We start from the raw sequence: 14220 nt of genomic DNA, 5'->3' as shown, positions 1-14220 counted from the left end.
GCTATGACGTCAGGCAGCGGGAAATTCTTGGTGCTGCGGGGGAGGAGGAGGCAAAACGGCGAATTTATCACCGGAACTGCGGTGTTGTCTGCCTCAAAATGCAAGGTTCACACATGGCATCGCTTATTATCAGACGACTCGCATTGTAGTCTGGCAAACGCTTTCTGATTGCTAACACAATGCGACCTCTCCAGGCCTGCGCTAACCCTGATCATTACACCGAGCTAATCCTCCAATAAGACGATCGAGGATGTGGGGACTGGGGCAGTGTATGATTAAGCCCTCCAACGGTGACGAATCTTATCAGTGAATTTGTCGCCGTTGTGGTCAATTTATATAAAAAAAAAAAAATCTGATCGGAATTAATAGTGCCATGACACACGCTCACACATTGTTGCTCACAATCGTATTTAGAATAGCCTATATAGAATTTATAAAGACATATTTAACTGAAGGCGCTTTTTGACATAAATCATCAGTTTTTCTTCTGTCACTATATCACTTCTCTTCCTAAGCCTTTTTATCCCCTCGAATTCCTGACAGGCTAAACTTATGTGTTTATGTTTTCTTAGGAAATAATTAAACTTCCTGTAAATATTTACATTAATTTCACAATTATTTCTTTTTATTATATATTTTTTGCAAATGTTGTACAGTTAGTATGCATTTTATTCTTTACAGTAAAGCTAAATTAAAAAATAACCCATTCTGATGTGCTCACTCTATATTCCCCGAGCCAAAAATGTAGTTGCATTTTTCTTTCTTTCATCCCAAACTGTGAGGCTTGGGAGAGCACGATCAGTAATACAGAGTGAGAAGTCGAAAAATAAATTACATAAATTAAACAACTGCATTTGGACTTTTTCCCGCGATCTTCCGAAAGTAGTTTTGTTTATCCAATATAATCCATCATTGGTTAGGCAGCTTCTGAACAAAATCCACGCAGTCTCCTCCGTTTCAGGTAACTTAAAAAAAAAAACAAGACAGTGAAGCCGACAAATAAAAAACTACAGATACAAATAAAATGAGCGTCTTCAAATATCTTAATCGCCACACCATATACACAGTAAATACATACTCAGTATTAACGTTTAAAAATGTGTAAGACATTTTCGACTAGTACGTGCTGCTGAGTCATGAACAACAGAAAGTTTCAGCGACACACCTCTGAGCCTCGGCGATGCAGAATGGTCTAAGGGGAGACAAGCAGCCGCGAGGTGTTAAGGACTTAGAGTTACTCCAAAGTTTTGTGTTGATTACAAACAAAAGCTTCCAACATTTCGCAGTGCACGTTATGGAAAGTGATGATGATGATGACAACGAACGTCAGTTTCTGTCAGAAGTGCACATGGCCTCCCTGGCTGAAGATCTCGGTGTTAACCGAAGAGGTGCGTCGGTAAGAGTTCGTGTACTGCAGTCAATGTGTGTTCTTGCGGAAAAATTCAAGACGATATCAACGTATTCTCATTGTGAATTACCTTAATAATAAGGTTCATGATTAAAAACAAATATACACGTGCATAGCGCTTTACCAGGACATAGGGTCATGCTCTGATTTGTTTACATAACAACACCAGCACAACTTCCACAACAATCGAAAATAATAAAAGCTGTGACAATATGCTACAAAAACGTACATGGGGTTTAAAACTCGAGATTTTTCTCAAACCACGGATGTATGTAAGAGATAGAAGTTCATGCTCGAACTACGCATTCGCAATATCGTACTAAAATGTTAAAAATAATATTTTTTTATGCTTTTTACTTTTGTTTGCTTGTCAAACAGTTTCCAGATTCTTCTTTCAAATACCAAAGGCACTCAGACCAAACATAGACTGTGATGGGGGTAGTGTTGTTGAAGACCAGAAACGCGGCATCTTGCAGGACGCTGTTCCCTCAAAAGAAATACAAGAGATACTACAGGGTACATTAAGTGAGACAGTACCTTAAGTAATGCAAAGGATTTATCAGATTTGTAAATTATAACACTCAGATGAGATTGTTAAAAAAATTCAAAAACAATAAACATATTTATATTTATAAAAAGATTACAAATTCTGAGTTTATTATTATAAGCTATCATTCTGTTGTGAATTAAGTACTAGTAATGTGTAATAAAAGAGGATTGTTAATCTGCATTAGAATTACTTTCTCTTCTGTATAGTTTGAATTATTAATGACCTTAATATAAACATAAAAATTACCTTTGATTATTTAAAGTCTTTTTCATTTTTTATCTTGATAAATAGGATCATCATACAACGGAGAAGCATGTAAATATGATGACGATGAAGATGGAGACCCAGTGATAAGCAGACAGTCAATACAACAACAAAAGAGAGATAACAGCAATACTTATGATGCTGTCATAACTCTAGGTATTTGCAAAATATATCTAGCTATTTTTCTACATTTTCTACATATATTTTTGTACATGTGCGTGCAATGCTTTCTGTCATTGTGCTTAATCAGAAAGCTATATGTGATGTATGAAATCTATTTTTGAGTCAGGTTTTTAAAAAAGGAAAAATGTTGAAAATATATTTCTGTATGCACTATAGTTTTTTTAAATTTCCATAACACTTCATGCGTTTATATGAGACATTTGAATTATATTTCTGTTTAGGTATAAGGAGGACAACTCTTGTGACCTTCTCTTTCTTTTTCATCTGTATACAGTTCTCATTACTTTTGTTGCAGAACATGCTATGACTACACCACTAAAAGATGTTGGGCACCAGGTAAACTCTGTGTTCTTAGCTCATTGTTCACATTATTCCTATGAAGGAACAATTTAACAAAATCTAATATCTCTTCATCTTCTGTATTGAAGACAACTTGGTTGAAAATGTTGGTATATGATTGGTAATTTTCCATATGTCAGCAGTTCAAATCTCTTGAGATCATATGTTCTTAATACAGGTGTGGCTGGGTGCTTTGCTTTTATGCGATTTCATGCTGTATGCATGGCAATCCTTTCATGAAGCCATTGTGTTGGATCTTGGAGCAGGCGTAGGGTTGACAAGTATTGTTGCAGCATACATTGCCCAAACTGTCTTTTGCACAGGTGTGTATAAATGAAGTTTTATATTTTAAGCATTTGTGAGTGGTTAGATTACTGGCATCAGAAACTAGAGTCACACTCTTTGGTTGGTTTTAAACCCTTGTGGTGTAGCATACTTCTCTCAGTAGACCCAGCTGTTGAATGGTTACCAGACCACTTAAAAAGGGTTGGGGAAGACAGGCACACACTTCAGGTGTGTGGCATAGCATACTTCTCCAAGTAGACCCAGTTGTCTAAAATTGGCTGGGTAAGGCTAGCAGGCAAACAAACTGGGCAGTGCCCGTTCAAAAAAAGGCTGACCTTGAGAAAAGACATGCACATGATTTATGCCGTCATTTGTTAAAAAAATGTTAAAGATGTAATTGTTTTGTTGCTCTCTGACACACATAAACTTATTTTTGTTCATTGGTCAGATGTGGTAGTATTTATGAATTTATTGTTTATTCTGAAAAGACAAGGGAGACCCCCTGCTTAAGTTGGCCCAGCGTAACGTGGAAAGGAATACAGACACATTACCAGTGAAGGGAGAAGTTCGTGTTCGAGAATTAGACTGGAATACTCAGGCATTTCCTTCTCCAGAATATAGTGAGTAGTGTTTGCTCTAGCATTGCGTTTGCTTTATACTTAAAAGCCTGTAAGAGTTGTGTGTGTGGTTTAGAACAGCAAATGTAACATTAGTTCTTATTGTTTGTAGTATTTTCCAAAAGACTAGAGCACTAGATATATAAGTGAGAGACAGGAGTGGGTGGAGACCAAAGAAATACATTTTACATAAAGATTTACCATGCTGGGTAATTTACGTGACCAAAAAGATATGACATTATAATTTTTTTTAACATATTCTCGTTTAGGTGAAATATAGAGGATGAGCAAGTCGCTAACTGAGACGAGAACTTTAGAGTAAAGTAGTAATAATAATTTAGACCTTGAGTATTCACTTGACATGTTAATGCTTGAATATTTCATTTGTGTAGATCAACGACAGACTAGGAGTGAGTTTCCATTCAGGGCCCAGGATTTACAAGTTTTGGAGAACTGTTCAGTCATTCTGGCGGCTGAAGGTAACACCATTAATTGAGATAATCAGAACAAACAGGTTCTAAAGTTATTTTGCCCCAGAAACTGCAGTTATAAAGCGACGGCAACTGTGTCATAGGGTCAGGAACCAGGAAGTGTGGACAGTGCTTTATAACTTAGGAAACGAGTCACCGCTCCTTGAGTTCCACATTTTGCCATGGGGAAACAACTTGCTCTTGCTTCATAACTGCAGCCTCTGGAATTCCTTTCTGTCTTTCCATTTTATCCTCATTGTTATTGTTAGCATCTCCTGTCTGGACTGCTATAGCTGCTAAGCTGAGCACCTCTTGACAGCTTGGTGACCATGACAACAGACAGGCGCGTCAGATCTACTGAAGAGTGCCGCCTAAGCTTGCCCGGAGGAAACCAAGGAAGCCTGAGCATCAAGGCGCCATCAACAGGAAAGGTGTAACAAAAGGAGTAACACCTGCACTTCACGTCAGGCGTGTGTTTTGCATTGTTCTCTTCTTTCTCTTTGTTGCAGTCGTGTATGATGTAGAGTTGACTGACGTGTTCTTCCGATTTCTGTACAGCATTCTCATCAGACCTCCGGCCAAAACGGCCTACTTGACAGTAGAGAAGAGGTAACTGATGTTGTGTCTACAAGCACGCATTTTCCAGTATTTATTTCCTTTACATTGCATTTTTTTTTATTGTGTTTCCCACAAAATTACAAAAATGTGGTTTCATATTTCATATATCTCTGGATGTAACACCTGTTCGCAAGGTTGGCCGTCTGGGGTTTTCTGTCGGTGCTCCGGCAGCTCCTCTCCTACACAATACAAACTCAGAACCAGGTGGTTACTAATGTAACCAATCCACCCACTCGAATGCACGCACCTTCCGTCTAACCTTTCCTGCATCCCATATGACATCTTTATATGTTAAAAAATATATAACGAAAGGTGATATCTTCGCTTTGGTTAGAGAATGCTGCCTACAATGAAAGATGATATTTTAATGTTGGTCACTGGATATGACCATTATCGAAAAATGGTGATATTTAAGAGTTACTGGATATTGCACAATTGAGCCAATAACTCTTTCGTCTGCAACAAGGGTCTTCAAAAAAATGCAGATTTCATAGCAGCAGATGGGGCTGTTGAAGGAATATTATGTATCATTTGAGTCTGCTGATTGACACACTCTATCTTTTCCTTCTACTTTAGATTTTCTGAGAGGGGAGAGGAGACGATTAATATTATTATCTTTCTCCTTGAATGATAAAATGTCTCGGTAATTCCCTAGATCGGGCATGCTGCCTAAATTGGACACCGGGGCCTTTTGTGTCAACTCCGACACAATGAAGGGCTCGGAGAAATTGGAAGAAAGCTTAAGCGGTACACTCTAGGGCTACACATTTTGCGTTGATTGTATTAAAATATATATGATATTTATATGCGCACGCGTGTGATATGTGTGTGTGAGAGAGAGAGAGAGAGCATGTCGATTATAGTAACAACTTTTGTTTATCGAAGGTGAACGAATAAGAAAAAATGTAAGGTTTTATTTTAACATCTTGCTTTTGGCTTAAAAGGATAAATAATGTGTTAAGCAGGAAACTAATAATATACTAAGATGCACGAAACACTCAAAAGCAAAATTCTACAAGCTAGTAATTATAATCTTTATGCAGATTTATAATGTTGGAAGTACCTACAATCACAAAATTTAGTGACAGTGTATGGCCCTAGTCGTCATGCTAGTATTGGTATGAGGGCTCTGCAAGAAGTATAAATGTTTCAATAATTCTGTTTTGTGAGAAATCGTCACCTTTCAAGTCTATAAATATATAAATCTGATTTGTGAAAAAAATTGCTTTTTGTGTTTCTCTAGGGTTTGTCTACTGTAAACCCTGGAGGTTGACTCCGTCGGGTTGTAATGGTAAAATGCAGTTAACACTTCGATTGTCTGTTCTCCAAGGCAGGTGTTCAGCATAGCTGACCTGGACATCGTGAGCCCCGCCTACGAGCAGTTCCGGGAGAACCTTGCGGACCTGGCGAGCGTGGACCAAGGACCCGTACGCTTTGTGTGCACACAGGTGGACACCAACTTCCCACAGTTTTTTCAGTACCAGCGTGTAAAGGAACTGGTACGTTGTCTTGTCTGTGGTGTGGACTTACGGAAATCTTTGCTTTTCGATTTTTTTCAATAGTCCAATAGGCGACGTATGTTTTGATGGCATGACCACTTTGTTATAGGGTTGAGCTCAAGGCAGGAGTTTGCAACTCAACAAAATTCCCACAGTCTGCCTATCTACCTGTCTGCAGTGAGATCCTTGGTCCAAACGAGAACGCGAGCATGATGTGTGTGTGTTAGAGAGAGAGATTGAATTGAAGGAATTGCTCATTGCACATTTCATTTTGAATAAAACTTTTCAGTACAGTGTCGTCGCATTTTATGTAATTTTGTTTTTTTCAGGAGTTATGGAAAGTGGAAGTTGCGTTTACAAACAGCTGACAGCCGCTGACCTAATGCACTAACATGTTTTCACATGCTGGTTATCGGGATCACCTACGAGTTTGTTCCTTTGTGTTCCTATTAAGGTGAAATAAGGCATTGAAAAAGAGACAGTCGTTGGTAAAAGTGTTCCTGGAAATCATTGGTGGACGTCGCCCAATCTTTTCGTCTTCATAAGTTTTTTCCCTTGTCATAGAGACATAGACAAAAAGACACTGCCAACGCTGAAGTGATTATCTCTCTTGGATAAATGGTGTGATTGAACTTTTAACACAACAGTTTCAATGGTTTATACACATGTTTGAGTGTTTGCAATAATAATAAAATTATTACCCTTTTAAGGCTCAGTCCTCAGTACTCTTTCCGTCTTTCTCACACACACACACACTCCCTATCTCTGGGGGGGGGGGGCGCGCACACACACACACATAAGAGGAACTGGGGGACTTAACAGAGTTTAAAAGTTTTCTCTTCGTTCTGTTTTTCTTTTGAACGAGCTAAAATGCTTCAGCTTACATCAGCTTAGAATGTATGGCTGCCAACAAAAATTTTCTCTGCAGAAAAAGCAGCTGAACCCATTAAGAATTAGAACTTTCAAATAAAAGCTGAAGCGTAGCGTGGTTGGACAAGAGGGATTGAACACAGCGGGTAGAGAAAAACAAAATAGACAAATTTTTTACTCACGTTTTATCTCAATTGACAGAAGAGCTGAATATGTGATATGTAGATACTTTTATCAGTCTGACGCCTGCCAGTCTAACCCCCGCTTATGATCTTCGCGCTTTTTACCCCCTGGGCCTGCTAAATCTGACCCCTCGTTAGAAAGTGCATTGGCCAATTCGTAAACTGCATTTCGATGCCTTGTGCCGTCGAGGTCTTTTCCTTGCGTTTATTCCAAATGAGCTTCACCTGCAGGGAACACCTCAGTGAAAGTGCATGGTAGTGTTTCATACCCTCAACCAACGCAATTCAGTTTTTGTTGTTGTTGCTGTTGTTGTTTTTATCGCGATAAATACGTCTTCCCATATAAGTGAGAATGTACGGAGTGTGTGTAAATTCTATGGTCCCAACCCCCGAGGTGACATCCGTGGTGTGAAGTCTTATTGTAACACCATCCCAAGGGTTGGCAGGGCAAGTCAGGCATCTGTAAACAGTGTGGGCAGTTCTTGTGTCTCAATGTCTTGAAACCGAATAAGTCTGCTAACAGGTCCACCCCACTCCCCACAAGATGTGAATGGCGAAATAGAGTGGTCAGAACAGACTTAGGAGACGAGATGTACTGGGGTCCATTTTAAAAGCTCATTTCAAGAAAGTAGATTATTTTCTGAAATGAATTAGATTTCACAAGACGGACACCCTGTCTCCCACGAGCTTTATCGGGGAGTGTCTTACAAATGAGTTTGGTGATATACATTTCCTTTTCTCCATTGTTTTCTTTTCCTCACTGCCACGACTAAAATACACACAAAATACTTTAATTTATGTCTTTGAAACAACAGTGACCCTTTGATGATTTTTTTAATTTGCGAAATGTAGGCTTGTGCTCGCCAGCCATTCGCCAAATTCCCTAGATGAATTAGAATAAAACATTTGTTACATGGCATTCAGAAATGAATGCTCATTAGGTGTCTTATCTTTGACAGCAGGGCGGACAATGCCAGGAAGTAGAGAAGGCTGATAACTGTGATCGCAGAAGTCTTCCAGACTTTGTCTTGTAAAGATTAAAGACATTTCTTCTAGTGGTAAGCTAAACAATGACTTATTGACACTCGACCGTTTTCCACTCAAGCAGGCTTGTAGACAGATCCATGCTCATCGCAGTCCGGCAAATTCGAAAAGTGTCTAAATTATCTTCAGACCTAAGCATTGTAATTGTGCTCCAACATCAGATTTGCTTATCTGCAGAGAGGAATTTTTTTTAACCCCCTAGATTTTACCATCATTGCAATGTACGTCCATCTGAAAGGTCAAGGATGATGGTCATACATCCGAATATTTTTTCCTATTTTAATTTTCGTTCGCGAAGCCGTGCCCTGTGAATATTGCGTGCACTTTCAGTCTTGCTGTCAGTCACCTGTTCACGCACGCGGAGCTAAATAAACGAGAGATAATTTAGAAATCCAGACGAACGAATATTTTTCTTAACTTGAGCACAGGGAAAATAAGTCTTGATTAAATTTAAAATAAGATATAGGTGGTCGTGAAGATGGAGGACAGTCAAATATAGCTTACTAATGTCGGTCATTTGCTCGGTAAAAATACACACAAATGCCACTACACTATAATATGTAGACTATTATATTAGAAGATGAAGGTGCTTTTTGGAGTGCCTTTTCCCCTCTATTAAGGTAGGCTCAAAGCACAAAATAAAACATGGTTGTCAAGGTTCTGGCGCACACAGGTATGACGGAGGTGGCATCACTACAATGCCAGTGAAGACGAGGAGGCAGAAGTATACACAAAAGGTCAGAGGGTCATGGCCACGAGTGTTGACTCATCTAGTTCAACTATCTAAAGCAGCGGGAAAAATGTGAGAAAATGGACCTTACAGCAGAAAGCTTTGAACACATGTGGGAAAACAGAGAATTAATGCAGCAAACGAAAACCCAGAGACAAGATGGCGCAGATATGGCATTTGAGACCGTCAGACAAAAAAAGAAGGCAACAACGAAGCACATACTCAGGAAAACAGTTCAGAATGGTGGCAGGCGAACATAACTGAAAGCAGAGATCAGCAATATTCAGTAAACAGCCAAAGGAACTATTAAAATAAAAGAAAGAACGGAGAGAGGTCACCCTTCCGCTGAAAAAGGCGAGGGGACATCACTCTATCTCACTATATATATAGTACACTATTACATGTACACTATGAACTGAACATTATTATTTGTGCACTACTAAATAGATCCATAGAAAATGAAATAAAAAAAAGTCTCTCCATGCGTCCAGACATCACACCCCTAACACACGCACAAACCCCATAAAATGCAGGTCAGATAAATCAGAAAAAAGTAGGAAGAAGGTCAAGAAGGGAAAGAAAAAAAAAAAACTCATGTAGTTTAAGAACTCGCCTTAGGTGGATTTTTTTTTTCGCTTTTGTCCCTTTGGGGCGAACTTGGCGTGACATTCTGTTATTAACTCCTCCGCAAGGTTGGCGGCGGTTCCCAAGTACAGTCACTAATTGGAAATCCTACTTTTTAATACTTGCCCGAAGTGTTCGTATTCTTGCATCCAAGTAATTTTACAGCCTCGTACAATATCTTCTGCCGTCAGACTGTCAGTTGGAAGACCAGAAATACATTCCTTGTCATGTTCGTCAAAGTTTGCATTGACAGGAATGGTCGACAGGGTCATGGTAGGTCTTTAGACGTTGAGCGTGAATAGGCGACCTAATAGGAGCTTCACCTCTGCTACAATATATTTAATAATTCTTTTTAAAAAAACCACTGGGAAGTAAATGAAGCAATCAAGTTGAGAGTGTTATAGCCATTTAAAATCAGAGGAAATAAACTCCGCTTCTCCACCAGACATAATGGCGCTTTTATTGAGGCCATTCAGCCAGTGACACACTTGCACACAAAAGAGATCGAGGCTTAATTACACTTTTCCAAGTTTATTTTTTCAAAAAGGCGGCGACAGTGATTATAGTCAAGGAATTTGCCACAAAATTTAATGTCACAATCAAAACAGTAGGCAAAGATAGTGGTCAGAGCAGTGAGGATCAGGAAGACTCGCCATATTAGTCTCATTTAATTGTCAATCTGTGGAAAAAAAGTTAAATCTTGTGATCGTACTGCAGGTGGTCCATCTCATCAGAATTGTAGCTGTTACAGCTTTGTTATTAGTAAGTACTGTCTGCCTTAAAGCTGGTCAAAGTTACAGATGTCTGCCACTCATAACCCGAGAGATGTTCATTCTTTCTGCCGACAAATCTCCAACTGTTTGAAAGGAGGTGGGCTGCATGTGACTAACCATACCTTCAAAGAAAGATGGTATCTATCTCTCACACGCACGCAGTACTTTCTCTCAAAATACAGGCATGCACGGATATAGATAATGCATCACACTAGCTGTTTGCAATGAATACCCAGGAATTTTTTTTTTTTTTTTTTTTTTGCAGCCTCGCAAGCTGAGAATAAGTCATCTTTTGCCCAACCACTCACTCTAGCAAATATAACAGAAGTAGCGCCATTCTCATAAATGACAAGCAAAAATTGTAATAAGGTCAGGATCTTAATAAGAGAAACACTTTAAAAGAGAGAATAAAAGAAAATAGGTGAAAATGGTTAAGCTGATTCTTCCTCATTCTTTTTAATAAGAGTTATTACTCTTTGCCTGTGTGGGAAGCTCATTACGAGTGTGTATATTTTTTCGTTTCTAATTATTATCCTTCTCTGCTAATTCATCAATTTATTTTAAACTTTCAACATTTTTATCATTAGTTTACTTAATTTATTTTATTTCATTGTCCAGTCCCGAGTCGTTCAACACCTTTCGTTTTCTCTAGTCGCTTGTCAGCATGGTCGTTTCCTTTCTTCTTGCTTTTTCTCGTCCATCAAGTCAGAGGCGTAAGAAGATGCTTAGCTTTGGAGGGGAAGGGAGGTAGCAAACTCCATGTTGACAGTGAACGATGTTCACATTCTTGCCTCATCAGCATCTTCTTAAGGGAGCGGCTGTCCTCCCTCCTCCTTGTCCCTCCTGGTTTCTCCACCACTGCCTCAAGTATTAGAGGTGTTAGCCATCAGCTAACTCTTCATGTCTGCACAGAAAGCAAAGAAAGCCCATAAGCAAATAAGTGCCAAGGGAATTAGTGTTTGAGGTTTTAACTTAAGCTCGCAAGTTGAGAACCATTTCCGTCAAAGAAATCGTCTATGCAAGTTATGTATCCTTCAGGAAAACGCATAGCCGTTGGTGAGCATCATGGGATTGCACAAAGCCTTGTCACATGGAGTTTTTCTTGATGGGCACTCGGACCTTAGCACCCAGGAGCAAGACACGTGATAATTAAAAGACCTACTTTTGAGATAGCACTATTTTATTTTCATTTTGTTGCGAAACTGATGTGTTAATAGCCATGGATGCCTCCTTGCCTTCGTGTGTATGAAGATAACACTGAATATGATGTATGTTGTATAAAAGGAAGATCCCGTACTAGCGGGAGACGTTGATAGGTGAGAGAGAAAATGTATTGCATCGGACGTTTGTGGAACATTCTAGACCAGTGGTCTCAAACTCATATTAGCATGTGGGCCGCAGTGGAAAAAAACAGCCAGTCAGCGGGCCGCACCACGAAAAGAAAATGTTTTTTCATTAAATTTTACGAACACTACTGTCACTGCAGTTAAATGCTAAAATAAAGTTTTTATAATTATTAATTACATTTAGTGTAGTTTATTACATGCACAGGCAGTTTAGTTTATTAAAATAAGTTGACGTTGTCTCTGTCACTAATAACGGGGGTAATTTTCACTGCGGGAGTTAATCACCAAGCACAACATACATATACACCGCGGACGTGGCCGAGGGCCGCACAAAAATGTTTCGCGGGCCGCATTCGACCCGCGGGCCGCGTGTTTGAGACCCCTGTTCTAGACTGTGTTCACTAAGACTGAGAAGGAATTGTGTGGTATTATTGTTGGACATTCGGGGGATCGATCGTGTAAGACATGTGTAAGATGTGTGTATCATCGAAGCCTTCACTGTCTAGCCTTGTCATATATACGCAATACATTGTATTTTACATCACTTTATTGCTGAAAAGTCAAATTAATAAAAAAGAAGGGGTTAAAAATAGTTGTCAATATGTTAATACTTTATTTCTAATAATAAGACACAAAGAACTCAAGCTCGTACAACTTTTTTGTGTAACCACTTTGAGCTCAGAGGTAAGCAGCTTCAGTTACTTGGGAGCCAAGAACGTCCGCTCCATCAGATATCCGCATCAGGACCGCAACAGCAACAGCGGAGATTGCTAAGCTGGATAGGATCTGGAATAGCCATAACATCAAGCTTGCTACAATGTAAAACCAGTACAAATCTCCTGTAGTTGCGATCCTGCTCTGTGAAATGTGGACTCTGCTCGCCGACACAGTGAGGAGAACCAAAGAATTCGAAAGCAAGTTCCTGAGGAGGCTTCTTTGGATCTCATTCAGAGAACATTGAGCCAACGACAAAGCACGGTTTCCACAATCGCAGGACATCAGAGACCTGAACTTGCGACAGAGGCTGGTCTCCTTTTGGTCATGTGACCCGGCACGACATCCCGTTGAAGACAGTACTTCAAGGTACCTTGGATGGTAGTCGACGCCGCGGTGGCCAGAAGAAAAACTTGATTACGAATGTCAAAGACTGGACTGAGGCATTGTGGGCCCCGTCAGCTGCCGCTGTCTATCCATGTGCTCCAACCAACGATTGGTACCGGTAAAGAGACAAATGACTGACTGACCATGGTTAAAAAGAAAAGAAACATTATTATTTACTTATTTAAAATAGCCTGGTCTGCGATTTTGAATGCGAGATATTTTGCATTCCGTCCAGAAAATTTAAAAAATCTCTCCCCGAGATACCCTTCCTAATACAGTTGGTTTATTAGGTTTGCAAACTTTTGGAAAGAGCCAAAAAGTTATTTTTACGAATTTGTCCTTTTCAAAAAAAAAAAAGAAAAAAAAAGACGCCAATATTCTGTCTGATATTCTTCATATTGGTATTGACGTACTCCAGCTAATGCGCAAAACACTCGGAGAGAGATTGTTTGATGTTCATTTTTCTATGTGATGTGGTAGGTGAAGCTTGCAAAATAACGTCGTTAAAAAAATCAGTGCGTGATAGAGTTGAATAGAGTATATTTTTAAATGTGTGTGGCACACCTGTTTAACCCCACAACTGAAGTAGAAAGTATGTATGCTTCTCTATATGTGAGGACACGTGGGCGTCCTCGGCAGTCGCACTGAAGGCAATAAATTGATTTGGCGGCAGCTTGACAAACCACATTTTTCGTTTCTCATCAACGATTAAGGGCTGGCGATGACCCTTGGGTGTGACGAAAGAGCAAAGTCGCATGGAGCCTCTTATATATGAACGGCTTGAAATGTTTTGCCGTGTGATGTGTGCTTAATCAGTGCGTTGTACACTGTCATTCAGACAAAACAAGATGGCAGAGCTCAAACCACTACCTATTCGCTGCTCACCTCTTTGTACTCCAAGCACTATTTAAAGGGATTGTAAAGGCAAAATAAAACTGCTTAGAATCTCGTAAAGAGTAAGACTAATTTGAATATCGTCTATTTTCGTGTCTGTTCATGTGGAAAAAGTTGAAGGTTTTGTAGAATTTTGTGTTAAGTAAGAGAAATTTCACGGGACTCTTTCGTTTGCTTAGACAAAGTCTAGTTCTCCGTCACGTGACCTTATGACATGACCAAATAATAGCAATGATCAACGATACTTCCTGTCTTAGTTCTACGTCACACGGAAGTTTGTTTGCTTACCTTTAATAAAACGTTTGTTTTGCGTGCGTGCCGCTTACATCCCTTCTCATAACAGTATTCAATGACTTACAAATAAGTAAAACAAAAAAAAGTGATATGTCATCGACTTTACTGTGTTGCCTGGGGATAATTTTT

General features: G+C 39.4%; 1 protein-coding gene across 4 annotated transcripts; it reads left to right on the top strand.

The window, feature by feature from the left end:
- Nucleotides 1–1195: 1195 nt before the first annotated feature.
- LOC112576014 (methyltransferase-like protein 22) lies at nt 1196–6942 on the top strand. Of its 4 annotated transcripts, none has more exons than XM_025258399.1 (10): nt 1196–1388; nt 1787–1924; nt 2250–2378; nt 2701–2741; nt 2923–3067; nt 3518–3649; nt 4039–4125; nt 4626–4725; nt 5390–5481; nt 6069–6225. In XM_025258399.1, exons 1-10 carry the CDS (start codon nt 1295–1297, stop codon nt 6083–6085), a joined length of 975 nt encoding a protein of 324 aa, XP_025114184.1. In that variant the 5' UTR covers nt 1196–1294; the 3' UTR covers nt 6086–6225. The 4 variants fall into 4 exon arrangements, with proteins under 4 accessions (XP_025114184.1, XP_025114259.1, XP_025114113.1 ...); XM_025258328.1 differs by lacking the exon at nt 5390–5481 and adding an exon at nt 6343–6541 and having other exon boundaries at nt 1199–1388; nt 6065–6233; XM_025258247.1 differs by lacking the exon at nt 5390–5481 and adding an exon at nt 6563–6942 and having other exon boundaries at nt 1200–1388; nt 6065–6233.
- The last annotated feature ends 7278 nt before the right edge of the window (nt 6943–14220 follow it).

Source organism: Pomacea canaliculata, linkage group LG1 (assembly GCF_003073045.1).
Source record: "Pomacea canaliculata isolate SZHN2017 linkage group LG1, ASM307304v1, whole genome shotgun sequence".
Classification (NCBI taxonomy): domain Eukaryota; kingdom Metazoa; phylum Mollusca; class Gastropoda; order Architaenioglossa; family Ampullariidae; genus Pomacea; species Pomacea canaliculata.
This window is presented reverse-complemented; position numbering and strand designations above follow the sequence as displayed.

Excerpts from the sequence above, each read along its gene's own strand:
- LOC112576014 (XM_025258247.1), top strand. The coding sequence starts at position 1,295 with ATGGAAAGTGATGATGATGATGACAACGAACGTCAGTTTCTGTCAGAA. Across the intron at positions 2,379-2,700 it reads TGATGCTGTCATAACTCTAG|AACATGCTATGACTACACCA; the intron begins GTATTTGCAAAA and ends CTTTTGTTGCAG. Across the intron at positions 3,068-3,517 it reads CCAAACTGTCTTTTGCACAG|ACAAGGGAGACCCCCTGCTT; the intron begins GTGTGTATAAAT and ends TATTCTGAAAAG.